This window comes from Rattus rattus, chromosome 5 (assembly GCF_011064425.1).
Source record: "Rattus rattus isolate New Zealand chromosome 5, Rrattus_CSIRO_v1, whole genome shotgun sequence".
Classification (NCBI taxonomy): domain Eukaryota; kingdom Metazoa; phylum Chordata; class Mammalia; order Rodentia; family Muridae; genus Rattus; species Rattus rattus.
This window is the reverse complement of record NC_046158.1, coordinates 39,949,195-39,977,126: the sequence shown is the minus strand read 5'-3', so window position 1 is coordinate 39,977,126 and position 27,932 is coordinate 39,949,195. Positions and strand designations below refer to the sequence as shown.

General features: G+C 41.9%; 1 protein-coding gene across 1 annotated transcript in view; it reads left to right on the top strand.

Moving 5' to 3' along the window:
- Window positions 1–27,932, top strand: part of Dpp4 (dipeptidyl peptidase 4) — an 82,034-nt gene that overhangs the window by 14,289 nt on the left and 39,813 nt on the right. The window contains exons 3-10 of the mRNA XM_032903386.1: window positions 11,232–11,327; window positions 11,854–11,945; window positions 13,115–13,195; window positions 18,813–18,865; window positions 18,973–19,045; window positions 19,824–19,944; window positions 23,528–23,688; window positions 25,205–25,317. Coding sequence (XP_032759277.1) covers window positions 11,232–11,327; window positions 11,854–11,945; window positions 13,115–13,195; window positions 18,813–18,865; window positions 18,973–19,045; window positions 19,824–19,944; window positions 23,528–23,688; window positions 25,205–25,317 — 790 coding nt within the window. The remainder of the gene's footprint in view (window positions 1–11,231; window positions 11,328–11,853; window positions 11,946–13,114; window positions 13,196–18,812; window positions 18,866–18,972; window positions 19,046–19,823; window positions 19,945–23,527; window positions 23,689–25,204; window positions 25,318–27,932) is intronic.

Here is a 27,932-nt window from a genome sequence, read left to right as displayed (position 1 = left end):
TCTTCCAACTGGTATAGACTTTACTTCTAGGCAAGAATAGCATTTACTAAGGCTCCGTGACAACCTAGAGTTAGAGTTGGTGTTTAGGCAGAGGTTTATATAAAAATCAATTGCACGATGGGAAATGGAGGAGAAAGTCTAAGGAAATTCCATGTGTGTGGGAGAACTGGGTCTAAGACTTGAGGGCACAGATACTCTGAGCTCAAAGTTCTGAGGTAAGTATTGAACCTAACTCTTCTAGTTCTTCTGGAAGGCAAGCTTAAATAAATCAAATGGGTACTATAAAGGAGGCTGGGGGCTGGATGGGTGTGGCTACTGGCAAGGATCAGCAAGGACTGAATGAGTCCTTCCTTATACATAGTAGGCACACAATACACAGATGATGGATGACAGGATAGAGACAGATAATACCAAGCCAAGTAGCGGGCTTCCTCCTGGTGCCTGGCCTTTCTTCAAGTTTTCCTGTTAGAAGTTAACAGGAGTTCTGCAGACACCTAGATCTGGAAAATATAGCATACATTTTCTCATCATTATAAAGCAAAGAAAACTAAATCTGGAAGAGGATTACAATACATAAGACCGGAAAATTGGTGCACGTTAGAGAAATGGGCCTATTAGAGGCCAGGGACAGGCTGGAACTTGATCTCTTATTGACTCTACTTAGAGCCAATTTTGTTCTCTCTCTCACTCCTACTTAGAAACCGTGCATTGGTGTTTATGACTCTTGCTTGTTGGCTTGGTATTATCTGTTCTATCCTGTCATCCGACATCCATGTATTGAGTACCTACTGTGTGCTAGGTACTGTCCAAGTATAATGGTATGATATAGAATAAATGAAATAAAATAAAATGAGTGCCCCCATTAGAGTTTCCAGTCAACCAAGTGAGGCTGACGGCAAACAAAAGGATAAAAGAAATGCATGGTGTTAGATCCTGCTAGGGCTAAGAAACAATGGGAAGGAACACCCAACCACTTACGCCATCTCCTTTTATCTAGACTATTTTAATCTGGTAAATATCCATTATAACTTTGGTTACTTCTCAAAACGAACAGTTGAAAAGTAATGGGTGGTAACATTTTTTATTCTTCTTGTTTTTTATCAGTGTTTGATACCAAAAACGGGGTCTTAGATAAACTAGACACGGGCTAGATACCCAGGCAGATGGCTACATTTCCTTATAAAGGTTTGCTCATCCAACTCTGATCCTGATGTAGATATTTAGAGCCCTTGTTTCCCGTGTTTTACACCTTTATCAGATGACGCTTGCTGCTCCTGGGATGGTTCCTTGGTTGAGAAGGAAATCTGCTGATTGTGGCTATCGTCTAGCCTCTCATATAGCAAGAAAAGCATCATTCTTTACTTCTCCTCTCATTCCATTAACTCTTGGGTTTCCTTTCCCTCTCCACACTCTTGACCTGTGCTATGGATGCCTTGGCAGAGGAAGCCAACGATGAGCTTGCACACATCCTGTGCGTTTGCTCAATGTCATGGACTCTGACTACCACACTGTCACCAATTGGGATTATGTTACCCATGGTCAGTATCTAAACCAGGTGTGTTCAGGGTCTTGACGCCTTATTTATGCTTAAAGTTTCATGTTTTACTAAAGTGGGCAGGGGAGGTGCACACACACAGAGATTCCAAACTAGCAAAGAAACTTTCTGAATCCTAGAGAGACAACAGGCTACGCAAGTCAGAGAATACTCAAGAGCCCTGCTTACTGTTTAGAGTATCTTTTCATGGCATTAAGAGAAGGAACTACCTACTAGGGGTTAGGAAAGATGGTTTTATATTTTGATGGACAGCTTTGGGTTATACAACCTTTTCTCTGAGCATGCTTCTTCCTCTAATGTTTCTAGTCTTATTCATGTGTACATCTAATTATGGATAGGCATAGGATGTTAATAGAGCATTTTTCCTGAAAGTTCACTAAGAGGGTATAATGTTTTATTTCACATGCCCCAGACCAGTCTGAACTGAGTCAGCTTTCTCATTCCCACACCTAGATATATCCAAAGATATACAACAGCATTGAAACTCTCCATGGAAGGGGAATCACTGATGGTTGTTTTGAACATAAAAATATATTCTATTGTTCGGAGTGGGTGTGGAGGCTACTCAGCATAGGTTTGGGTCCAGGGTTGCTAGGTTTACTGCTTAAAGTAGGGTGTGTATTTACCCACAAACCAAATAAAATTGCAGGTTTCTAAGCTGTTCTTTATTACTGCACACCCAAGTTATGAACACAGTGAAATTTAATTGGTTGCTACTTTCTTGGTGTTGAATTATCAGTATCAGAATCACTGCTGGGTGCTCCAGAGAAAACATCTTTGTTTGTTTGTGAAGACATCTATAGCCTGCTTCGAGCAATACAGTAACACATAGTGTAACATATCTATAGTTTCAAGACCTTGATTCTAGGTCTTGAATAAAGTATATTAAATATGTTACCCCATCGCATATTGAAAACTCCTCTAGGCCTTATAATGGCTAGATTTATATAGGCTAATTTTCTGGATTGAAAACTTAAGCTTTTAAATGTCTGTCTTTGCCATTTTTTGTTGCTATAACAAAAACACCAAAGATCAGCTAATAAGTCAAAAACCAAAATTCTTAGAGGTATAAAAGATGAGAGGTCTAGGACCATGGTACTAAGTAGACTTTAGGTCTGATGAGGCCTTTGTGATGTTTCCTTGGTATCAGAAAGGCAGAAAGACAGACAGACATATTAATTCACTCAAGCTCTTTTATATAGTCCTGATCTCCCATGAAAACAGTACTCATGAATCAATTGCCCTCATACTTTTTAAATTTTTCTTTTATTGAAATAGATTCCTTTTTTATATAATACATCCTGATGATAGTTTCCACTGTCTCTACTCCTCCCAGTACTTCCCCACCTCCCCTCCTCTCGAGATCCACTCTCTTTTTGTCTCTTATTAGAAAAGAACAGACTTCTAAGAGAAAACAACAAAACATGACAAAATAAAATATAGTAAGATAAAAACAAAAAACAAAAAACGTCTCCTCCAGGCTGGACAGGGCAAACCAACAGAAATAAAAGAGCCCTGAGAGCAGGCACAAGAATCAGAAACACTTGTTTACACACCGAGGAGGAGTCCCAAAAAAGTATTAACCTTGGCCTAGCCTCGCAGAGACTTGAAGTGCCGGGGTCGGGGATAGCTGAAAGCCTGTCTTTACTACTCCAACAGAGAGCACGATTTTTTGATGTTCATTCAGACCAAAGCATTCCACTGCCCTAAAATGTATGACCTTTTACAAATGTATGACCTCACATACAAAATGCATTTAGCACCTCTCTCTTAGTATCTGAAGATAATTCTGACACACACTCAAAAGTACCAACTTAAGAGCCTCATATAAATCAGAAGTGAGTGAAAATCAAGAGAATAAGCACCCCGAAGTAGGTTTTCTCCAACTATGAAACTGAAAACACATGCATCATAAGCTTTAAACTATAATAGTGGGACAGAAATGTGAAAGCTGTTCCTATTTCATTTGAGAGAAAAGTGCAAGGAAGGAATATTAGGTCCTAGGTAAGCCCCAAACCCAAAGAGAATGCCTCATTCTTCAGTGTCTTAAGGAAACATTTGGCTGGGGTCAATGTTCACTTTTAGACACACCAGGGCAAGTCTTACTTCTTCTGCTAAGTGCAAGCCACACTGGATCTCTCATGGATTGGAGTCTTATGCCTGTGGCTTCCCAGGCTAGGTCTCCCACCTTGGTCCAGTTCTAGATCTCATGAGTAGACATGCCCATTGGCTCTACTGAACTTTATCCTACTGGGGCTTTCTAGAACATCACCAAGGTAGCAGTTCTTTGTATAGGCCCTATGGCTTTCTAAAATAACCTTGAGGCTAGGTGATAAGTAATTGCTATATCTCTAAGATGACCAATAGCCACTGAGAGACCCCTTAGCTCTACTAGAGCCACATATAGGGCAGCAGAAGAACACCACACCTGAATTTAGGGAGTATAGATTCAAGGCAACCCTGAGAATAAAGGCATTGAATACTGAGTTCCTGTGGGCACACAGTGCTTCTATTTTGGTATGATTCCTTGTCTTGACTTGCCCATGTCTCTCTAACATGCATCTAAAGTCATTCTTCCAGTATTTTTTTGTGAGTACTGCAATGGTTTTTGATCTATAAACTTTATGTGTTGAAATTTTAACTCTTAGTGCAGAAGAGTTAGAAATGGTTCTTACAACAGGTATGAGGTTATGAGGGCTTCACTCTTGGGAGTGGACTACTGTGTTCACAGAATCAGGTACATTATAAAAGCAAGTTACACCTACCCTTGCAATTTCATGCAGACTTTGTTGTTGCCATGTGATGCCTTATGCCTTTCTATAACTCAGCAGCAAGATTCCTACAAGACATGAACTAATAATCTTGGACTTTCCAGTCTCCAGAACTATAAGCCAATTAAACATTCACTGTTCATGTTTTACCTGGTCTGTGTTATTTACCTGGCACACCATAAAACAGACCAGAGCACATAACCTTAGGCTCCCTCCTTATACACTGTTCTCCGTATTGAATAATTATTTGTCCATACTGATATGTTTTGTAGAATGTGGTATGGTGTGGCAGAAGGGAGTGCTTCAGTGGGTCCATGCTGAGGCATTCCTCCCCCACTAAGGTATCAGTCATAGGATGGCTCTAGTATAGAATAGAGTTTATTTGGGGACATGGGAACAGGGATTGAGAAGGGAGTAGAGACAGCAAAAAGGGGGATGGAAGGGGAGAGAGAGAGAGAGAGAGAGAGAGAGAGGACAGGAGAGAGAGAGAGGGGAGAGAAGAGAGGGAGGAGAGAGGGAGGGAGGGAGGGAGGGGGGAGGGGAGGAGCAGGAGAGAAGAGGAGAGGAGAAGAGAAGAAGGAGAGGAGAGGGAGGAGGGAGGAGCAGGAGAGAAGAGGGAGAGAAGAGAAGAGAAGAGAAGAGAAGAGAAGAGAAGAGAAGAGAATAGAAGAGAAGAGAAGAGAAGAGAAGAGAAAGGAAAGAAGAGGAGAAATTGGGAGAAAGGGCTCAGCGAGAGAGAAAAGGACCAGAATGAGTGAAGAAGACAGGCACAAACTCTCCCTTTTATAGCAAGCCAGACCTACCTGACTGCTGCTAGGAAAATGTTGGGTGAAGCCTAGAAGGAATGCTAACACGTACCCTTGGCATTATTTCCAAATATGCCATTCTATCTTTATGACTTGAAATTTTTCCAAGTATTTAAGTTCTGTTTGCCCTTTGATCATCAACCCTGTCCATAGTTCATGTCTTTATTCTTACTTTATATTATAGGCAATCAAGAGAACCAACAGAATACTGAGATAAGTTTGTTTAGAAATCTCTTACACCAAATTAAGATCACAGCTCCCATATTTTGCTTTGCAGAAAGCCTTAGAGCATAGACACACAAAGTCCTTTGCCATTCTAAGAGAGGACGGCCTTTCCTCCAGTTTTCAAAAAGATGGTTGTCATTTCTAAGACCTTAGGAGAGGGGTCTGTGACATCCATTGTTCTCCCACCATTCTCAATAGGATACTTAGAGAAATGTCAAAGAAGACTGGACCTTTCTCTGAAGTCCTACTCCTCCGACCTGCTCACTAACATTGTCTGTAGTGTTGTATTCACAGAAATGGTGTGGAACACATTTGACAGTTGCTTTAAAACAGGTCTAGGTTCTATCCATTACCTACTTCCAATGTTGCTTAACAACTCTTCACTTGTCTGGTACCAATCTCTGTACTGGCCATTTTTATGCTGCTATGACAAAATATCTAAGGGACAGAAAGTTATTTCTCGTAGCTCTAGAACCCGGGAAAGCCAAGGTCAAGGAGCCAGCTGGCTCAGCATTGCACAAGAGACCGCTTCCCTGATGACATGTTCTACCATCAGCATCCTCACATGGTGGTCCATTGTGCGGGACACTCCTTTCTCATACCCATTTCATAAGGTGCTAACTCATTCCTGAGAATAGAACCTCCAGGACTTAGTCACCTCTCTCCAAGCCTGCACCTTTTAAAGCTACTGGAATGGGTTAGATCTGAACCATAGCAAGAACTCAGCAGCTCCCCAAAGCCAAATGCAGTAGACAAGTTTATGCTCCCAACTAGGTCCTTGGCTTCCAAAGACACCTGCTACTCCCTTCTTGTGTTTGCTGATTCAGCAGAGATAGGAGGTGGCTGTGTGGTCCAGCCTCAGGGGCCATGAAGCCTGTCCGTTAATTGCTCCTTCCTTCTCGTTGAATATTTTTTTTTTCCTTTGTCTGTTAAGGCTGCTATTTTGCAAGAGTGAATTCTGAAGTAACACCTGCTTTATTTCTTTGTACTCATTGTAGAAACAAAAAATTAGTGTGGAATGTTGACTGGTTGCCATATGGCTCCCACAAACTATAACCAGATACCTCTTTTGCCTGTTTTTAAAAACAACTTCATACATTTGTGAGCCTTAAGGAACACATTTCGTTTTATAAGTATTTCATTGGCTATTTAATTTCCAAAGCAGTTTATCTTTGGAAAGTAGAAATGTTACAAATCGGCATTTAAGAGTTAAAAAAAAGTAATGATGAATGAGTGTATTTTTTTAATAGAAATATACTTTACCCACTCGGTGACACTTGTCAAAATCAAGACTACTCTGAAAGACTGTAGTCTCTCTTATCTGGATTTTATCATCCTGGGATTACGATTGATCTCTAAGTAATTCTGATCTCGAAGCTAGGATTCATTATACCATAGCCTTTGGTGAGAGTTTATTAATTGGCTGAACTGTTTTGGGTGCTGCTCTCCTGATGTTTATGACTGAAAAATTGATTTTTCACGCAGCCCATCCTATTTCTTTAAGCCAAGGAAATAAGGCAGAACACGACTAATGATTCCCCTGAGATTCTTAACTCAAGAGATTGCATTTGTTTCCGAGCTGATGGGTACCAGCTGATCAAGTGCTTTCTTTGGCTGCCACAGTGCTCTGAACCAATAAGTCAAATGAATGGCGTGTCCCAGGTCGAACCACGGAAACTATAGGAGCAGCCAAGGACCTGCATCTGTTGCTGCAGCAGTGCCCTGTCAGAGAGCAAGAAGACAAGAAAGGAGAAACAAACGTGGATGAGCGTGTCCTGTGAGAGTTTGACGGGTGTACCTTGGCAGCAAACTGGGAGGCTGATAAAGGTCAAAACCTGGACTTGGCACTCGAATCTCACAGAACTCGCTTATCTGGATGTTTCCAGACTGTCTTCCAATGTGTCCTGCTTATCAAATGGCAATAGGGTGTTGTTCTACTTGCTCGAGTGGGGCCAGGCTCTGGGGCTGTTTGTGAACGTGTAGAAAGTGGTTTGCATTCAACTTGCTGAGCACCTAGATGAATGCAGCACAAGGCAAGGCCTGTGTAGGCCCTGCAGGTGTACAGGAGCAGTGAGCCGTCTTCCTTGATCTGCGTGTAGACCCACCAGGAATATCATGAGCTGAAGGGAGTTGGAGTGAGGCACACATGAGGGACTTAGAAAAGCTATGTGCTGACGAGGGAACAGACTGAGCAGTGCCCGAGGGGTGCTAGAGGTGTGCATTTAGTGGGGAAGGCAGCATGAAGGAATTAATAAACCACTGGATACCAAGTAATCTCAAGGGGATTTGGACTCGATTATTAATTAAATTAATTATTCATTAAAATTATTAGAATTTTAAATGGGAAAACCTGGGCAAACAAATGACCATACAATATTATTTAAGTAAAATAGAGCCGTGTGACCTATTACGTGTATTCATCCGTTTCCCTTCTTACAAAACCAAGAGCCAATGGTATATGTTCTCTGGTGGTGTCTCTTTCGTTATCTATCCATGTGTGCATTTACAGAAACACATTTCTTCCCTTTTATGGGTACACACCAACTCTATGCCAGAAGAGAAAAATGAATATCGATAGTATATTTCAATTTCTATAAATTTGCGGGTGTGTTCTGTGCTGTTACTAGAAGACTAGCTCTTGATAGCATAATTTATGTGCTCGGTAGTATTTAACAAATAAAACTTCCTTAACTATTTGAGGTGGGGCAAAATGGCTGGACAGACACAATTGATAGCATTGGTGAACAAATCTAGTTGTGTCGTTTCTCCCCGCTGTAGGAATTTCAAAATACTTCCAGTAGCACAGTACTTAACTTCTTGTCTGAATGAAACTCAAGAGTGGATTTTGTCTGTCCATTTGCTGTCTTTCTGCTCATAAACATCATTATCTTAACAACTTACAGGGACACGCACAATGTTGAACTGAAAAATCAAGTGGGCTTCTCGTATCTCTTCAACCTGTCTAACACATTTGATTTAAACAAAGTCTGTAGATCTAACAAAGAAAATGTAACAATTTTATCTATGGAAGCAGAAGGTTGAATAAACAGATAGTATCCAGTTAGTTCAAAAGAGATTACTGTTAAAAACTTCGCTCGAAAGGACAATTTCTGTTAAGATAATTACTTTCCCATGGGCTTTGAAAAAAGTGACAGGGAAGTGCGGCCTTTACTGACATGCTTGTGATGTGGCTGGTGGTGTGGTTAAATGTTTCCACGCACGTGAGAACGTTTGAGAATGTGGAGAAAGACGTTAGGCTTTTCCTGATTAGTCTCTGGGGCCGGGGAAACTTTGTGTGTAATACTTCTGATGAAATCTTACCTCAAGTAATAAAACTTCTACATCTGTGTTTATGTCTCTCGTGTGTGTGTGTGTGTGTGTGTGTGTGTGTGTGTGTGTGTGTCCTCCTACTACCTCACTGAGCTGTGCCAGAGTTGAAGCAAAATAAAAACAAAAGTACAACCCCACCCCCCACCTGTTTAAAAAGCACGTGGCCTGACTGAGAAGCCTGCACAGTGAACATAGAGGCTGCCCTCACTGCTATGGTTCAGTTTTCACAAGGGTGTTTCCGTTGTTCGGGCTAAGAGCAGGATTTGTGCCATGTGTATAAGAACAAGTATTCAGAGGGCACCTTTCCATCACGTCAGTTTAACTAAACAACAGTAGTCTGTTACCCAGTGGGATTTTACCAGTTTACAGTATCGGACATGAATTCCCTCCTGTGGACGGGGTCTTGAATCAGATAGAATTTAGTTACACCACCCCACCCCACCCCACCCCACCCTGGTAACAATGAACTGTGCCACGGTGGCGAATTCAGGAACTTCTGCCAGCTCACAATGCTGATAAGGAATTTTTGCCTTAAACACAACATGCTGTCCCTTTGAAGGCCTAGGAAAGATTGCAAAGAGCCTGAAGATAGGGAGGCAGGTTGCATAATCAATGACACAGCTATTTCAAGCTTGAACTCACCGTAGCTGGAGCTGTCTACACAAGACCGGACCTGTCAACAGTCAGTTCGTGGATGAGAAAGGAACTCATGTGGCCCTACCCATCCTGGCTACTGATGGATTCTGAGGGAGAGGCATCATTCTGTTGAGCCGTGTATCCACTGGTTTACCCACCAGCCTCCAGTAGAGAGTTTCATATTCATGCTCACTTACTTGGCCCTTGTAAAATTCAATGGCTCACAAAACAAAAGACGTGACCTTGGAATAAGGGCTCGTAGGGAAGAGTAGGAATTGAGAGGGGTGGGTACCTTGTATTCATATATAAAACTGTTAAGGAATAAAAGCACTCTCAACACAAATGATATGAGGAACAAATCAGAGAGGGCAGAATGGAAGCCATCATGAAACAGTTGAGAGACAGAACAAAAGCAGGTGAGGCCTTTAGAGGGAAACAGGAGGATGAGGAGCAGAGGTGGGACAGGCAGAGAAGGTGCCGGTGTTCACTCACAGATCACAGGGCAGGCTGAGTCAGCAACTGGAGGCATGAGCTGAGAAGAGAATGTTGTATCCAACAGCAGAGGCCTGCTAGTGCCACGCAAAGACCTTCTAATGCTCCCGGGAATAACGAAGAAATGCAGGGAGCTTTTGAGGACAAGATCACCAGGCTGAAAGGCATTTTGTTGGTGGTAGGGGGGAGGGAGCGCAATTGAGAACTTGAAGTCACAACACCTAGAAAACAAGTACCAATGGGGCCACTTACATGGAAGTGGAAGGAAATAAAAGAATATCATGAAAAAAAGATTCCAGAGACCCGCAAGATGGTTCAGTGGGTAAAGGTGCTTACTACCAAGCCAGAAGACCTGAGTTAGGTTACAGATGCAGTGTAGAGGAAGGCATAGAAGAAGAGGAGTAATTCCTGCCAAGGTGTACTCTTACTTCCACCTGCATTCAATGGCATGTGTGTGGCTTTTCTCAAGCAAACACACACACATACACGAACACACACATACACATACACGCACACACACACACAAACACATACACAAACACGCTGTAAAAAGAACCAAACAAACATGTTTTTGTTGTTGTACTCGTTGTCTTTTGTCAAGATAGACTTTCTCTATGTAGCCCTGGCTGTCACTCTGTAGACCAGGCTGGCCTTGAACTCAGAGATCTGCATGCCTCTGAATCCAGAGTTCTGGGATTGAAGACATATGCCACCATGACTCTGGAGGGAAAATTGTTTTTAAAAATGATTTGAATTTGGGTCCCTATTAGCAGAATATAGAGAGCCACCGATTCCACTGAGTACAAGGAAGAATAGTGATAGAAACCAAGTTTTGAATATGCCAAAGGACTCTAGAGAAAAACAGGACTTAGGATGTCCTGAAGGCCTCAGCAAAAGATGGTCTGGCCCTGCACCGTCTCCTCCAGCAGATACTGGCCTTGTGTACTTATTGAAACGAACACAGTTAAAATAAAATGTGCTGTAAGTCAAACCTAGGTACCAGATTTTAAAGAATTAGTACAAAAACGATTATGGAAAGCCTCGTTAATAGCATTTAAATATTGGTTACATGCTGAAATGATAATATTTTTACATGTTGTGCTAAATACAATATGCCATATAATTAAATTATCTTTGTCTTCAACTATGGCTGCTAGAAAATGCAGTCATTACATTTCTGCGGTTAGCATTGCTGACTAGATATTCTCAGTGAAACTTGCTTCTATAACATTAGACACGTGCTTGATTTATACTTAAAGGAATTCTTCCCCCACTGACTAATCTAAAGTCTTTCAAGGCATATTTTGCATTCTGTGGGCTTATTTTAACACCTTGTGAACCGGCATATTATTTTATCCAAAACTGAGCTGCTCGATCTTACTGAATACTTTCCTCTTTTCATTTTCCTATCAACAGATGAAGCGGCCGCTGATAGCCGCAGAACTTACACACTAGCTGACTATTTAAAGAATACCTTTCGGGTCAAGTCCTACTCCTTGCGGTGGGTTTCAGGTAAGGCTTGGGCCTCCCGGGATGGGAATATTACGTTTGCGTTCATTCTAGAGAGCTTGAAGTGCCAAGGGCCTTGGTCAATGAGAAGGTGCAATTCTTTTTATAAAAACAACAAAAACGAAAGCAAAAATTCTGTGCAAGATTTGTTCTTGCTACGAAGTGTAAAAAGGGGCCCAGTGGTGGTGGTACACACCTTTAACCCCAGCACTAGGAGGCAGAGGTAGGCAGATCTCTGAGTTCCAGGACACACAGAGAAACCCTGTCTTGGGAATGGGTGGGGAGTGTAAAAGAGGAGACCGGAAGAAGCTCAAGTGTTTCTTTGCTATATACTGTAAAGAGTTAAATGTGAATTGGTAGTTTGGCATTGGCGATGGCATATAGACGGGTTTGGTACCATGTTCTTTGCTTCGGTTGGCACACGGTATCTTTGTGTGCCCTGAGCGAACTTCATTTTTAAAGAAAATTAGCTTCTGGGCGCGTTTGATAGCAACTTGTCATACTGATCTGGCCGTTTTTCTCTCTTTAGATTCTGAATACCTCTACAAGCAAGAAAACAATATCTTGCTATTCAATGCTGAACACGGGAACAGCTCCATTTTCTTGGAGAACAGTACCTTTGTATGTTTAGTCACACACTTAGGTCACGTATGGGACTCCGGGGACTGTTTTCATTTCTTTTCCAATCATGAGGACTCATTTCTCATCCTGTTGGACTCTGCCGCCGGTGGCCAGTGGGTCTTTCTCTCCTTCTTGAAATGCTTCCTGCCTTGGCTACCTTTCAGTCTCCTTCGATGATTCCCCCTCTAGCTGTGCGCTTGAATGTGAGTGTTCCTCCGGCTTTGTCTTCCTTCCCCGGCCCCTCCCCGCACTCTGGGTGCTCTCCGTAGGTAAACCACATGCACATCCATGGCTCTGATGTTTGCCCTTCACTTCCTTGATTCTCATACTTGCATTAACACTAATCTCTCAAGATCCCAGCTTCACTTTCCAAGAGCCTGCTAGCTCTCCCACAGTTCCTGTGGGCCTTTGCAATAACGCTCAGCGCCCCAAACGAAACTTGATTCTTTTCCTCTTCAGTGCCCCAGAGCCTCAAGCCGTCATATTTTTCTGGCTCAATTCCCAATCTTGGAAATGACCCCTACGTTCTCCAAGTCGCTGAAGCTGGAAACTTCTTTCACTTCCCTTGTAATTAGCTATGCAGGCTTCTACTGATCTCCTCCTCTTCCTGTCAGTTGTCTCACAGATTTCCATTCCGCGTCTCTGTTTCTATTCTGGAGACCTGGCTGATACAACGCCCCCTCTTTTCCTTCTGGTCTCAGGCACAAATCAACAGGGGATCTTGGGAAAAATAATTAAAATAGACATAGTAATTTCACCTTCATGAGCAAAACAAAGAAACAAACAACCCTTAGTTCGTAGTTCATGACCTGGTTTTGGGATGTAATGTCCTCCCACGGTCCACCATGCTGTATTAGGGCTACAGGCAACCCCCAAACATTCCAAATATGCACATTCTCTCCAATACTGGCTCTCTGCCCATGCTCCCCCTCCTGTGGGCAGAGTTCTCTCTCTGACCGGGAGCCATGCCTCTTCAGCTGGTCCTTCTCTCTCTGACTGTCTAACAGTCATGGTTGCCCACCTCATACCACTGTCATTTGTGTGGGAAACTGTGCTGTCTCTTTGTGACTGGGCATCCCGAAGGCACATTCCATACGTGTAGGGTTCCCTCTACCCTGCGAATGACCAAGAACCGTTTGAACCATGCCATTTTCTTTCTTCCACAACAGGAGATCTTTGGAGATTCTATAAGTGATTATTCAGTGTCACCCGACAGACTGTTCATTCTCTTAGAATACAATTATGTGAAGGTAAAGAAAATGCTTTCTTGTGTTAAAATCCGGCGAATATGTTATTTTCTGACTTCAAGTATATGCATATTTAAGGATCTTATCTAGTAATGCCACTGAGAGAAAAACTCATTCAGTCTACATCAAATATATGTCCCCTTTTATACGTGACAAATTTACTGTGTATGTCCAAAGAAATACATTCGAATGATTTCAAGTACTAAAAGGCATAATTAATACATTAGAAATACTAATGATATAGCCTAATAAAATTTATCCTAGGAGTTTGTGATATAATCTTAAAGTAACTTTGTGTCTGATTTGTGGACACCGGATCTAGCCTGTGTCTCCCTCTTCTCAGCCTATGCGGTGTGACCTTTACGACCTTCAATAAGTACTTGCTTCTAAGATGTTATCATCCTCATCTTCCAGAGGAGCATCTGGACAAAGCCCAAGAATACATCTCAGCTTTATTCAGTCCAGTCTTGAGTGGAGCTTAGCTCTAGTCACAAAAGTTCTACTAAGACCATTCAGTGTCACCCAGTCACCTGTGGGACATAGAGTTCTCAGACATTTTAAAAAGTTATGATCAAATTATACATCTTCAAAGGTGCCAGGCACTGTAGCTGAGCTTTTTTTCTTTTGATTTGATAACAGCTGTCAACTATACAGACATTTTATTAATTATTTTATTTATTTATATTTCAAATTTTGTTCCCCTTCCTGGTCTCCCTTCCATGATTCCCCATCACATCCCCACCTTCACCTCTAAGAGGGTGTTCCCCAACCCACTCACCTACTCCCACCTCATCCCTTTAGCATCCCCCTTCTCTGGAGCATCAAGCCTCCACAGTACCAAGCGTCTCCCCTCCCACTGATGCCAGATAAGGCTGTCCACTGCTACATATGCATGGGAGCCATGGACTAACCCATGTATACCCTGCTTGGTGGTTTAGTCCCTGGAAGCTCTGGGTGGTCCGGTTAGGTGTTCTTCCCATGGGGTTTCAATCCTCTTCAGCTCCTTCAGTCTTTCCCCTAACTCTTCCATTAGGGTGGCAGGCTCAGTCCAATGGTTGGATGTAGGTGTCTGTATCTGTCTTAGAGCAGAGATGTGGAGAGCAACCATACCAGGCTTCTATCTGCAAGTACATCTTGGCATCGGCAATAGTGTTGGAGTCTGGTGTCTGTGGATGGCATGGATCCAGAGACCACCCCACCTTGGGATCCATCCCATCCATATAGAGAATTTTAAAGTGGGTTGGAAGGACCAAAACCTTCTAGAGATGCTCTATATTGAAAACAGAATACAAAGATGGTGATTCCTACTCTTGATTATTTTTCTCTTGGAGTAAATAGTGTTGAGTGACCTTATCTATAGGCCAACCCAGCTGGACTGTGGCCAAGCCAAACACTTCCTCCTCCCTTTGCCACCTCGGAATGGTGCCGCCCCATCGTAGTGTTTACCTTGGATCCACCACGTGGGCTTTAATTCCACGTTCTACTAAACCCATTAACTCTAAGCAAATTAGATATCGGCGTCACTTTTACACATCTCTTCTCAGTTATTGCCCTTGTGTACCTAACTCAGAGCTTCTTATTTTGATCCCCAAAACAAATTTAAGTGAGGAAAGCCTTAAAGTCCTGGTGCCCAGCTTTAGTCTTGCCACCAATCAATTCGAGTTTCTGGGATTAACTTGCTATCAGAATTTTCTGTTGGTGTAAAGTCATTCTAGCAAGCAACTGGGGCTGCAAACTGGCGGACGACAGCTGTGAATGTTAAAAGGTAATCACACATGAGGGTAAAGCAGAAGCAGGAGGAGAGAACCAGGTCGCTTCACTGTTCGGTCTGGATTGACAGGTGTGGTGTGGTGCAGTGTTAGATGCAGCTCCCTGGCTGGCTGTAGACATCAGCACTAGGGAGGTCCGTCGTCACCATTGATCTCATGTGCCTTCTAGACCCTTCTGTCCACTCCAGGGAGCAGTCAATATGTTTCCTTCACAATCTAATCCAGGTTAAGTTGCACCTATGGTAAACCATACCCTTCAGTGGCGTCTCTTACACGGAATGAGGCGGCAGCGTCTCATGGCATTTCAGAGGCTTTGTGAGAGGATCTCAGTCCGTGAGCGTCCTGTCCCACACTCATTGTGTTTGAGGAACACTTCCCCTCCCTTCCCCACTTCAGAGTCACATGGCTCTTTGGTTTTCTCAAGCATTCCTCACCACACACCCGTCCAGAGCCACAGCACTAGCTCTCTCTCTCTCTCTCTCTCTCTCTCTCTCTCTCTCTCTCTCTCTTCTCTCTCTCTCTCTCTCTCTGCTGGAGACTTCTTCCCCAGCGCCTTCTGTCTTTCCCTTCTTTCCTGGCTTGGCTTGGCTTGGCTCGGCTTGGCTCCTTTTAATAATGGCCCCCCATCATCCTGGCCATCCTACAACCTTTGCACCTCCGTCATATCACCTTCTTTTATTTTCTTCCTAACATTTATGCTGTTTTGATATTTCTTTGCTTATTTATTCCCTGAGTATTTCTGGCGAGTTTCCTTCTGTTCTAGTCTCTACTGTATTTCTAGCCCCTAGAACTGGACTACAGAGATGTGTGCACACTTTGTTGCAGAACACAAAATGGCTAGGTAGCTGCCAACAAAGGATTGTATCCTCTCTCTGTCTCTGTCTCTGTCTCTGTCTCTGTCTCTCTCTCTGTATATATATATATATATATATATATATATATATATATATATCTTCCTTCCTATATATCTTCCTTCTGAGATATATAGGAACTAATATAACTAATTTGAGGGTAATAGCATTAACACCTTCAAAAGAAAAGAAAAATTTAATTTTATTGCATCTTCTTCCAGTGTCCTTATCTCCTGCTCCATCACATCTGCAAACACTATTTCTAAGTTGTAAATAAAGACTAAGGAGTGACTGAAGACACGAGGGAGTGAATGATGGGGCGTCCCGCCATCTGCGTGGATGCTCTCCTAGTATCCCTGCTCCCTGCCACACTCTCTGGAGACAGTGTTCTCTGTCCCATGCTGATCATGTTTAATGGTCTTGGAAGGACTTCACATGCAGCCTCACACACCTGCCCTTGTGGCTTTTGTTATCCGGTTTTCCTCAAAAAATAAAACTGAGGTTAGGAAGCAGCTTCTCTGACCTTATGGAGTGGAGGAGACTCTTGTTTCTAGGGTGGGAGACGCCAGAGCTTTAATCATGGCCTTTCTTGTCTTTGCATTTCAGCTTTTGTTTTACAGCACTTTCTCTCCCATTCTCCATGCAATCACCTACTAAGAGCTCGGCTCTGGAATCTTCTTTACCACAGGTTTCTCTCGAACTCTAGAGTAATGTAGGACTGCATGCTTTCCTTGCCTGCTTCTGTCATAGCTCTTGGTATATTCTACTGTGATTTCTGTGTCGCAGTGCCTGTTCCCTTGTGCTCTGTTTAGTTAGGAGACCTTCAGTGGAAGCAGGTGGGGGCACCAGCGTTTATAGACTATAGATTGATAAACCTATTTTATTTCATACCTTATGAGGGTTTTGTCATGCTACCAAGATGATCTCAGTCTTTCTTAACATTTCTAGATTTTACCACACCTTTTGGCTTTGGGAAAATATTATGTTTGAGGTTTCCAAGAAGCAACCATGGGGTGTGTTCAGTAATCCAGGATCCAGAAAAGGAATGTATGACATACGAGAAATGGGAATTTTAATAAATACTTGTTGACATGAGGGTGTAGGAGGCTGAGAAATGATAAGTAGGTAACGTTAGGAGCCCTGACTGATCTCAGCTTCTCTGCCAGGCAGCCAATTTCCTCCTTAGTGACCAAGCTTGAATTTTGTTCTAGTTTGGTTTCTGAAACAGTACAGCATTGTTTGTACTAAATTCCGGCTAGCTAGCTAGTAATACGATTTGCTTTCTTACCCGTGCAACCATTAGAGAATACAAATATGCACCCCAGGAACTTCAAAGGCATCTTTAATTTTATTCACATACACATATAGAAGCGGTTTTTCACAACTGCGAGAGTATGCTCACACACACCACATAGCCCCTCCCTGTTTCTTAACCTGGTTCCCTAACATCTAGCATATTTCTCTCTGTGTTCTCTATTAAATCATATGATGCTATGAAAATACATAGGGATCCTTTCCAGTTACCGCTTACTCTATTGAAATGGAATGCGATACCACAGAACTCCTCCTTCTAAGTCATAGCTCTAATGAATTTCAAAACTGGTAGATGCTATGTTTTAGAGCAGCATTAGTTTGCTGGAAGTAGGCGAAAGGTTCCTATAAACTCCCTCGTTTTCCTTTCCTGGGTCTTCTCTATAAACATTCTACATTGAGGATGGTGCATCTGTGACAATGCAGGAGCAAACACTGACACGTTATTAACTCAAATCTACCGTTTTGTGCTGGGGCCACTCATGTACATTGAGGAGCCTTGGAGATGAGAGTGCCTACTATGAGGAGTCCCCTGTGCTCTGTCTAGTCCTCCCTCCCTGCAGCCAATCACCACTGTGTCCACAGTTTTGCCCTTCCCAGGAAGCCATGTAGTTATTTCAGTATGTAGCCTTTCTGACTGTTTGATAGTTAAGTTTTATAAACTCTGAATAGTATCCTATCATATCCTCTATCACAATCTGATAATCCATTCACCTGTTATTGAAGGATGGCCCACCTGCTTCCATGTTTGGACAGCTCTGAGCAAAGCTGTTGTAGTCATTTGTCTGCTGGTTTGAAATGCTAAGGGATTTGCTGGTCAAGTCATTTGATATGTAATTACCTTCACTTTTACTCATAGATTCCACGTGTTTATTAGCTGTAGGACTATTTTAAGACAGTTTGATTATTTTTATGCTTTATGATTTGTTGAAAAAAACGTTCATAACAGTCTCAATCTTTTAATGACTGTAAGGTCTGTTGTGGTGTCTCGCTTTTTGTTTGGGATAGTGATTTCTTATTTCTCTGATATGTTAAGTATGTAGCAGTTTTAAGTGTCTTATAGAACCAACATTTGATCATTAATTTTACCACTCTATGCTTTTACTTTATAATGGTCTTTACTTTATTGTCTCCTTTCTCATTTTCAACTGCTTGTTTGCTTAATATTGAAGACATATACACTAATTTGTAAATGTATTTTCAAATAGCTTTATTAATTTGTAAATGTATTTTCAAATAGCTTTAAAAATTCTAACACTAGATATTTATATTAAGTATTCCTCATCATCACTACCACTGACAAACTAAGAAATATTCTAAATATTTTAGAAGCTATGTGGGTAAAAGGTGAAAATTTGAAGGTTTTTTTTTTCTAAACAGGCACCTTTGCTGTGCTACGCTAACAACAATATCACTCAATATCAAAGCTTACACTTGGGCCCACAGTGATCCTTTGAAAAAGGTTCTTGAAGGGGGTGATACGAAAGAGAACCTTTTGTATCCTTTGTAACCTTTTAATAGATGATTTCAAAGATATTTTCACTTCTAAAATTCTAAGAATTTAGGAAGTGATACTATGTGTTGAAATTTGATACTCATGCAGTGATCTGTTGTCATGCCTGTCGTCCTGAGCACATGGCCAGCCTGTGGGAATCCCAAGAAGGCTGAGGTGTCTGTGTTCTTTTGCAGCAATGGAGACACTCCTACACGGCTTCATACAGTATTTATGACTTGAGTAAAAGGTCAGTGACTTCCCCATCAAGACTACTGGATTTTTCAAATGTAATTTTAGAGGATAGCCCACACAGAATTATTATTTTGGAAATGTGTCCTCTTATCTTTTCTAAAGACAGCTGATCACAGAAGAGAAGATTCCAAATAATACACAGTGGATCACATGGTCACAAGAAGGTCATAAATTGGTTAGTACATTTCTCCTGCTGTCAGAATGAAGGTTGGCTGGAGTCTTTCATAGGCAGATGATTCTGACCCTAATATAAAGTACAGATTTTTTGAAAGCCCTTTCACCCATTATGTTAGTAATATAGGGGTAGTACTACTCCAAACAATAATTAATGTTAAAATAGAATATTAAATATAATATACAATCGAATATTAAAAGTATTGATTATATTGTTGCTTATTCACTGGGGGAAAATGCTTATTAAACTCTTAAGTTCTCCTTGTCTGCTCTGCTTGAATATTTTTGAGTCTCTCTTCAAAATCACTGAAGATGTATCTCCTGTTTATGGTGCTAAAAGAGTGTTAGGCGCGCAAAAGAATTTAAATGACAAGATGGAATGTTCTTCTGCAGGTGCACTACATTCCTCTACTAATGTCCCAGACAAGAAACACAAGCCTACATGATCCTGTGTCGATGGTCTATGGGCTAGGTTGTCACACACACACACACACACACACACACACACACACACACACACACACACACACACACAGACACACACACAAACAGACACACACACACACACCATTCACAGCTGCAAGCCTTCTTGTTTCAACATACTAAAAACGTTTTATTATTTCGAGACAATTGCCTGTGTACCTGTCATTTTAAAATGAGGGTCTTACTTAGATGCTCTGCGGTTATCTTCCTCTTTGCATAGTATTTTAAGATCCCACTATAAAACATATTGTAATGTGATTACTGATATCAATGTTTTTTTTGTTTTATCTTTTTAGGCATATGTCTGGAAGAATGATATTTATGTTAAAATTGAACCACATTTGCCTAGTCATAGGATCACATCAACAGGAAAAGAAAATGTAATATTTAACGGAATAAACGACTGGGTTTATGAAGGTAAAGACTAAACCTTTAACCAGAAAGTCTATAGCTTTTAAGAATACTTCAACATTGCTGTGCTAAAAACTGGGGCAATCAGTAAGACCCAAAATTAGTTGTGTACGTAAACATTTCGTGAGATCCCTTTCAGACCTCACAGTGACTCAGAACCCTTACCTATTCCTGGGGCGGCTTCTGCCCCCATTGCCACACAGTCCCCTGCTCGGCTTTGGTTTCCTACCACAAAGGGCCGTTCTGTGTCACTCTTCTACCTTTACCAGGGCATCCAGATTAACATCAGGCGTTTCTCCAAAGAGACCTACCTAACCAGAAGTTTCCAAGGAAAGTGACATCTTCCACAATATTAAAAAGAGAGAGAGATAAACATTGTCTGCAGTTGCCAAGTAGTAGGAAAGAAATCATCGCTTGTTTTAGAAAGATTATGTGTTCATTTGAACTAACCTGGGAGGGACTGTGATTTCCTATTTAAAGAAGAAAAACAAAGATGATTAAGCAAGTTTAGTAAAAATAAGTAGAAAACAATACTCAAAACCTTCAAAAGGAATATTCTGGCTTTTAGGATAAAGAGATTTGGGAACTATTAGGAAAGCATTTTCCATGTGTTGGTTGCCAAGATAAAAGGCATTTTTGAGGCTGTTCCAAATAATTCATAAGGGTGCCTCATATTTGTTTGACAGACTCATCCTTACTGCATCTTGTTATTTCTTAGCTTTCTGCTTAAATTTTGATTCTTAGGAGAGTCAAGTTAACTTAACAGTAACACATTACAACCAGCAGAGATAATGTCAAGAGAAAGATGAGTTTCCATTTCCATGTGTTTGATTAACACCAGCAATGAAATGACAAGTTCTTTAAGTGCTGGGAAGCCCAACACTGAGGCTCTTCCAGGGCCTTCAAGATAGAGTGGAAACAGCCTCCTCCCTGACCCATCGCTCTTCCTGGAAACAGCTGGGTGTTGCTACAGTAAGAATTTAACCAGCTCAGGCCATCTCCTCTGCATAGCTGTGACTGGAGGTATTTCATTTGTTATGTTCACATCTGAGTTACGGTGCAAGAAAATACTGTCACAGCTTTCAAAGGGTGTTCCCCTACAGATGGGGCTCAGTGCCCAGAGAGAGATAGCAACAGTGTTAGAAGAGATTTGCTCTACATAACAAATAGGTACTAATGGAAACATGGCCCCAACTATACCCTTATCAGTGTTTGAAACTAATTTTAAAAACAAAAACCCTTATCTCATTTATAGAGATAAATATATAATACATCATATGTATGTGACATGAAATATTATATATATCATACGTACGTGACATGGTATATCATATATATGTGATATGATATATCACATATATGTAGTGATATGATATATCATATGGACATGATATAATATATCGTATATATGTATGCATATACATACATACATGCATGCATACATTCAGCCTTGCAAGTGGATTTTAGACAAGACTCAACGGGTCAAAATTCTAAGAAATGAGATCTGAACTCAGCATATGAGGAACTTCTGCGTGGAAAGTTTTGGGTTAGTGCACGAAGGCCTGAGTTCTAGTTCCATTCTAAAAGGTTTCATTTAATTTACTTCAGTTTTCCTCTCTGTAAAATGGTCTGTGCATAGATTCCAGACCAAATTGGATATGATTTATAAATTTCTGTGACATAATTATAACTTCACAATTTAGGTTTGAAGTAGCCAAAGCAGGCTGCCCTACCAAGGGATAGGTGTTCTGAAATGAAACTGCTGAAAAAGAGGCAAGTGTGAGCCTCTAATGTTAGATGCCAAGCACACTCGCCAAACTGACAGGTTAATTCTTGAGTCTACTAATTATTAACCATGTGATTTAAGATGATTTCTTTACATTCTTTTTTCTGTTCAGTTCACCTGTAAAATGGGTCATATATTATGCCTGGCAAAATAAGTGTCAACCATCACCAATTCCTGGCGCACGACACTCTTCAAATGGTGGAGACTCATACAAATAATTGTTACATTTTACTACCGCTATTATTCTGCAACCATTATTGTTGTTATCGAAAATGTATTTTAAGAGAGCTGGAGAGATGGCCCGGGTCTCTTTTGTGACTTTTGCAAAGAATTCTATTCCCAGCATCCACACCAGCTACCTCATAACTGTTTTGAACTTTTGTTCTAGCAGGCTCCAACACGGTCACCTTCACTCATGTGAATACGTTCCCACATACATATAATTTAAAGCAAAAGTAAATGCATTTTTTCAGCCATGAGCAAAGAGCCTTTAGTGATCCAAAACTGACTGGCAAATGTAATTTCCCAAGCCTGAGATTCTAGAGTCTATGCTTTGGTTCTTAGGCCGACAGCATCAAAGGAAATGCAGGTCGAGTTTCACTAGGTTTCTATCATTGCAAAAGAAAAGTGCACAAGAAACATTTTAAAGGAGGAAAGATTTATTTTAACTCATGGTTTCAAAGACACAGTTCTGGCTTACTTGTCCATTTGTTCATATTGCTTTGTCCCTTGCAGCCCAGGGCCACTTGGAAGGGCATGCTGTAGAGGAGTTTTTATCTCACAGATGTAAGGAAGCAAAGAGAAAGGGCCTGAGGTCCCAATACCCTTTCATGATCTCCATCCCAGAGACCCAAGTTTCTTTCAGGAGGATCCAAATCTTTACTCATCACCACTTCCTAGTCCTACCACAGGCTGGAGGCCAATCCTTTAACTACATGAGTCTCTGGAGGGAGTCCAGATCCACACCTCCGTAATCTGGATCTTAAGCCTCCCACCCCCATCCCTGTTGACAAGGCAGATCTGAGTATTTTAGAAGCCTGAGATCAAATGTCCTATGGACAGGTCCCCTGGTAATCATAGCAAGGAACTGCTTCTGCCCGAGCTTGAAAAGCAGTCCTTCAATAGACTTGAAAGCCACGCCTTTCTCTCCATTGAGTCTACCTTTCTTTCTCTTTCTCTATGTATCAGGGGAGGGGGTTAAGGCAAGGAACTCTCAGTTTCTAGGCTGGGCAAAAGAAATGTTTCTCTGTAGGGGTCTGTGGAGTTCTCTCCACTCGACATGCATCCTTTCCACACCTTCTTTGTGCCAGGATAGTAAACTTTGGGCACCATATTGGTTTGCTAGCCTAGAGCTAGGCACCACCCACCAGTACCTCATGGACTCAGTGAAAACTCAGCCCAGTCAGGGAGTGAGTGTGCTGCTGGCATGTTGACTGTTTGAAAATTAGAAAGGAAAATCAGCCTCCTGCGTGAATTTTACTTTTGGTATGTTTTGAGGCATAAATTTAGAGGATTATAAGATAAAGAAAAAAAATAGAGAGCATATATCCAATGTCGCATGCTGCAATATTCTAAAATGGTCCAATGGGTGACTTTTTTTTTTTTTTTTACAATCTAGATATATCCTCGAAGACGTTATTTTTGTTCATTTGTATTACTTCGATTTTTGGAATCCCAGCAAATGTGAAACGGTTCATTAGTTGAACTCTACTATAATTACTAAAGCTAATGAGAACAATATTTTGAATGCCAAAGCCAATTTATCAGCTCTCTTGTAACAGAACAATTTATGTCCTTTTTCAGAGGAAATCTTCGGCGCCTACTCCGCGCTGTGGTGGTCTCCAAACGGCACTTTTCTAGCTTATGCCCAGTTTAATGACACCGGAGTGCCTCTCATTGAATACTCCTTCTACTCTGATGAGTCACTGCAGTACCCCAAGACAGTGTGGATTCCGTACCCAAAGGTCTGTGCTCCCCGCTCAGATCATGGCTCTGCGATTTGATGAGTGGAGAGAATGGTTGCATTTAATCCCTTCCTGCTAATGAAAATATTGTCAGTCTCTCTTCAACAGCTTTCTGTGATTTCTCTTGCTGAAGTCAACAGCATCTGGGCAATTTTAAAGTATTTTTATTATCCCAGGAAAGAGTGTGATTTAAGGTTTTGTAATTTCTCCAAAAACTCTAAGAAATGACAGGCAGAAAAGGATGGTGAAAATGGTTTTGAAAGAGGTAGGGGAGGGGTAGGAAATGCTTGAATGAAGGGAAAGGGAGGGCTGTAATTGAATCAGGAGCTCATCTCATTTGTGGAAGTTGGAATGAGCCCGAATTGAAGTTGAAAAGCCTGGTTATATATCAGATTGTATTACTAATTAACAGGATACAGTGCATGACGAGTTTCAGTGGCTCTGTTACAGGTTTGGCACTGACGTGAGTTTTGCACGTCCTACATGTGAGATAGTCGTGTCGCATCCTGGGTTTCAAGATTGTTCCCTGCTATCCACGCTGTGTGTATTAAAATCAAGGATCCTTGTCAAGCAGTTTAAGCCAGGAGAGGGCTTTAGGAGGGAGCCAGGAATTCTTCAGCACCATAACAAAAACGGCCACAGCGTCTTCGTCGTCTACAGGAAAAGCTAACAACGTATTTCTGCCGTAAATGATTTGGAAAAAAAAGGAGTTTTTATTTTTACCAACTCACTTAATTTGCCTTATGAAGATCTGCCATTTTAGGAAGGGAGAGGAAGTTAAAAGGAAAAAAGATCCTAAATTAAATATGGAGATGTGTTTTCAGAGAATGTTATTTTTTGATGAGTGGAACTGAGTGGGGGGGGGGAGCTCCATAAATCAGTCTCTAAAAATCATATTATTTCTGACTAATCTGTCAATGGAAGACCCATGTGTACATTTTTAAAGGGCTTAGAGACTTCTGTTATAATATTGACCGTTGAGCCCCACCACGGTTAACCTAGACTGTAAGTGAAGGCGGCACCCACTTCATCAGCACAATTGGCTCTGGCCTCAGGCTTCTTTTCACAATGGACCAAGCCTTTGATGCTACAAGTGATATTCTCAGTGGAGCTACCAAAAACTTCTCTACTATAGAATCAGGATATATTGGCAAATGACAGAATTGCTTTTGTAAAAAGACATTTGTCCTCCCTGGCACAAAGCACACAGATCATGAGCAAAGCATACATCATGATTTCAACTGTGAGTGTTTGGACCTTCATGTTTGATAAACACACACATGCACACATGCACACATGCACACATGCACTCACACCCGAATATTTTTTTTTACCTGAACACATGAAGGATTTCCTTTGTGTTCATTTTATTTCTATTAGATTGTTTGACAGTGTCCAATTGTTGTAATTCTATAGCCATAATTCAGATATTTTAATGAAGTTTAAATTTATGTAATGATGAGGCTGTTTTATTTTAAAAGAATCATTATCAATTCTGTGGTTTTTTTCCCCCTAGGCAGGAGCTGTGAATCCAACTGTAAAGTTCTTTATTGTAAATACAGACTCTCTCAGCTCAACTACTACTACGATTCCCATGCAAATCACCGCTCCTGCATCTGTGATAACCGGGTAAGGCGCCCCACCTGAGTGCTTGGGTATAGACCGTTTCCTGCTCCCCAGGTAGAACATTTCAGACACAGATGGCAGCAGCAATCATAGCATCATCTTGTATCATTGATTCATTCTTTTGTCTGGGAACTTCCTGTTGGCCCAGTTCTCATGGTGGGCACGCACAGTGAATAGGGCAGCCAGGCATCACTGGAGGAAACAGACAATAACCAGATGGGGAAACACACCTCGGTCTGATGTAAAGAAAACCACAGGACAAGGTGATGGGGGCTGGGGCAGGGGGTTCCAGTGAGAACATACAAAGCTGAGTGGAATCTCTCCACGGGATGTCTTGGGGGGCTTCTACAGGCAGAGAAAATCCAGAGTTCTAGAGACGGAATGTTCTGGAATCTTGGAGTCACCACAGGGAGAAACGGACTCCAGGGAGGGAGAGCGGTGGTAGTACATGCTGAGGATCATGCAGGTTTCTCTGGACATGGCAACATGCCGCCTACAGCATGACGTGTCTACCACAGTTGGTGGTCCCTGCTATGACCTATTAGTCTGTAGCCAGTACAGTGTTATGGCAAAGCTCCTGGGTGCCTCTTGAGAAAAGTTCCCAAATCTGGGACTAGCTTTAGATCTCAACAGTGGTTTAAAAACGATTTTTTTTAAAAAAAAGAACTGAATACCCTCATGTTGGATGAGCTATAATTCTTCCCCACAGATTCAGAGAAATCAGAGACACTGTGGGTCACATTTGGGAACCCCAATAGTCGGTTAACTCTCAAGATGTCACTTGCTTAAATACTCTCAGATTCTGTAATCCTGCGGTGCAAGCACTGTAAGACCGAGTCATTTTTCCTGTAAAAACCTGAGCAGCTACCATGTGTTGAGCGTTCACTGTGTGCCAGACATGGGCCTTAACACATGATCTCCCTCACTACTTAAGTTATCCTAAGTAGCTCTCTTCCCAACAGCTATTACGACTCGTCTTTTGTACAGATATGAGAATGAGGTCCAGAGGTTAAGGAAAAGACCTCAACCTTGAGTGGGCCTGTTCAGTCAGGCTCTGTGGGTAGAAAGGGGGCTATGAGAAACTTTCTCTGTGACTACAGCTGGTGCCCCCAGAGAGGAACCAGAGATGGCACCACAGTAAGCATCCTGTGCCTCTCCGTTGACACTGTCGAACTTGGTGCCAATTATGTACTATGCTGAAATCTACTAGTTTGGTTGGAAGTAACTGTAACAATACCTTTATTCGGGCAAGGAATCTTAATCAGTAAGAAATTTAAATCCATCAATTTGTCCATTAGTTTTTTCCCCCAAGATATAAAGCTATACCCAAAGGCTCTAAAGCCTGTTGTTTCAACCCAGAAGACTCTTAAGTTAACACTGATTTAAAAACCATAATTTACAAAATTAAGATGTGTTAAAGAGGTTGGGGCTGGACGCCTCTGGCATTTCTAATCAGGGGAGAGATTCCAAACTTGCATGTCAGTGGCTAGGAGAATGAAGTGGCCACATCCGGTTGGAGGCATTCTAAGTTGGCAGTGTGATGGGTTTTCTATGCCCGGAGGGATCCAAGAAAGCTTCCTGCGGAATGTGCACCGAACCGGTGGCGTGGAGCAGGGAAGATGGAAGGAAAGCATTGAGGTTTGACCCACAGCGCACCGGAAAGGCTGCCCAGGGAAAGACTTGGATGTATCTGCTGGGACCTCTCAAACTGTAGCCAGCACCTGTCTGTGGAGGCGTGCAGCCCAGAAAACAGTCCCGACTAGGACTACCGTAGACTTCAAAAGTGTTTACCAAACTTTTTTAAACAGTCTGAAAGTCTTTATTTCAATGCGACATAATACTGTGGCACACTTCTAGAGTAGGTAGACGACTGCTGCTTGTGTTGGGCAAGCCTCAGTCTTGCCCCTGCTGTTTTTCGTAGGTTCCTAAAAAAAAGTAGAGAGGACCTAAGAAGGAGTTGTGGACCAATACAACAAGAGCTGAGAACCAAGAGATCTCCTGACCTAGAAACTGGGGGAAAGGAGAGTGTAAAGCTCAGTGTTGCACCCCTAGAGATACATACTCCTGCCCTAGCTACATTGGTTTGGGAAAGGGGGTGGGGTTAGAAGTGCTGGGAGGAGCTACAGGTACTGAGTGACATTTTGCACTTACTAAAACAAAGTGGTTGACTAGTAAGGTTTAGTGTTGAGCACTTTCTCTGGCCTGGGCTACTTATCTACCCTTGGTTTCTCACCCATTCCGCACAGCACCCTACAGTATCATTTCCACAGTCACCTCACAGCTGATGAAAGTGAGTCTTCCCTGCCAAGAAAGCACTGTTGAAAGCTCGGTTGGGAAAGTGATGAGCTCAGAAGAGTTAGCCAAGACTTAAGGACTTAGTGTTTGCTCTTCGAGAGTTAAGTTACCTTACTTCTTTGCTTTTCCATACTTTCTTAAATTAAAGGTTTGGTGAGGGCTGCCTTATTGGCTGATACTATTCTACGTAGAACATGCTACCAAAGAGATGTCTGTCTCAGGAAATGCCACAGGGAAGTGTTCCATTCAGGGGAGACTCCAAGGTACAGCTGCGATCTCTGTTGGTGCTGCTGAGATCGCAGCTTTTCTACGATGAGACCCTG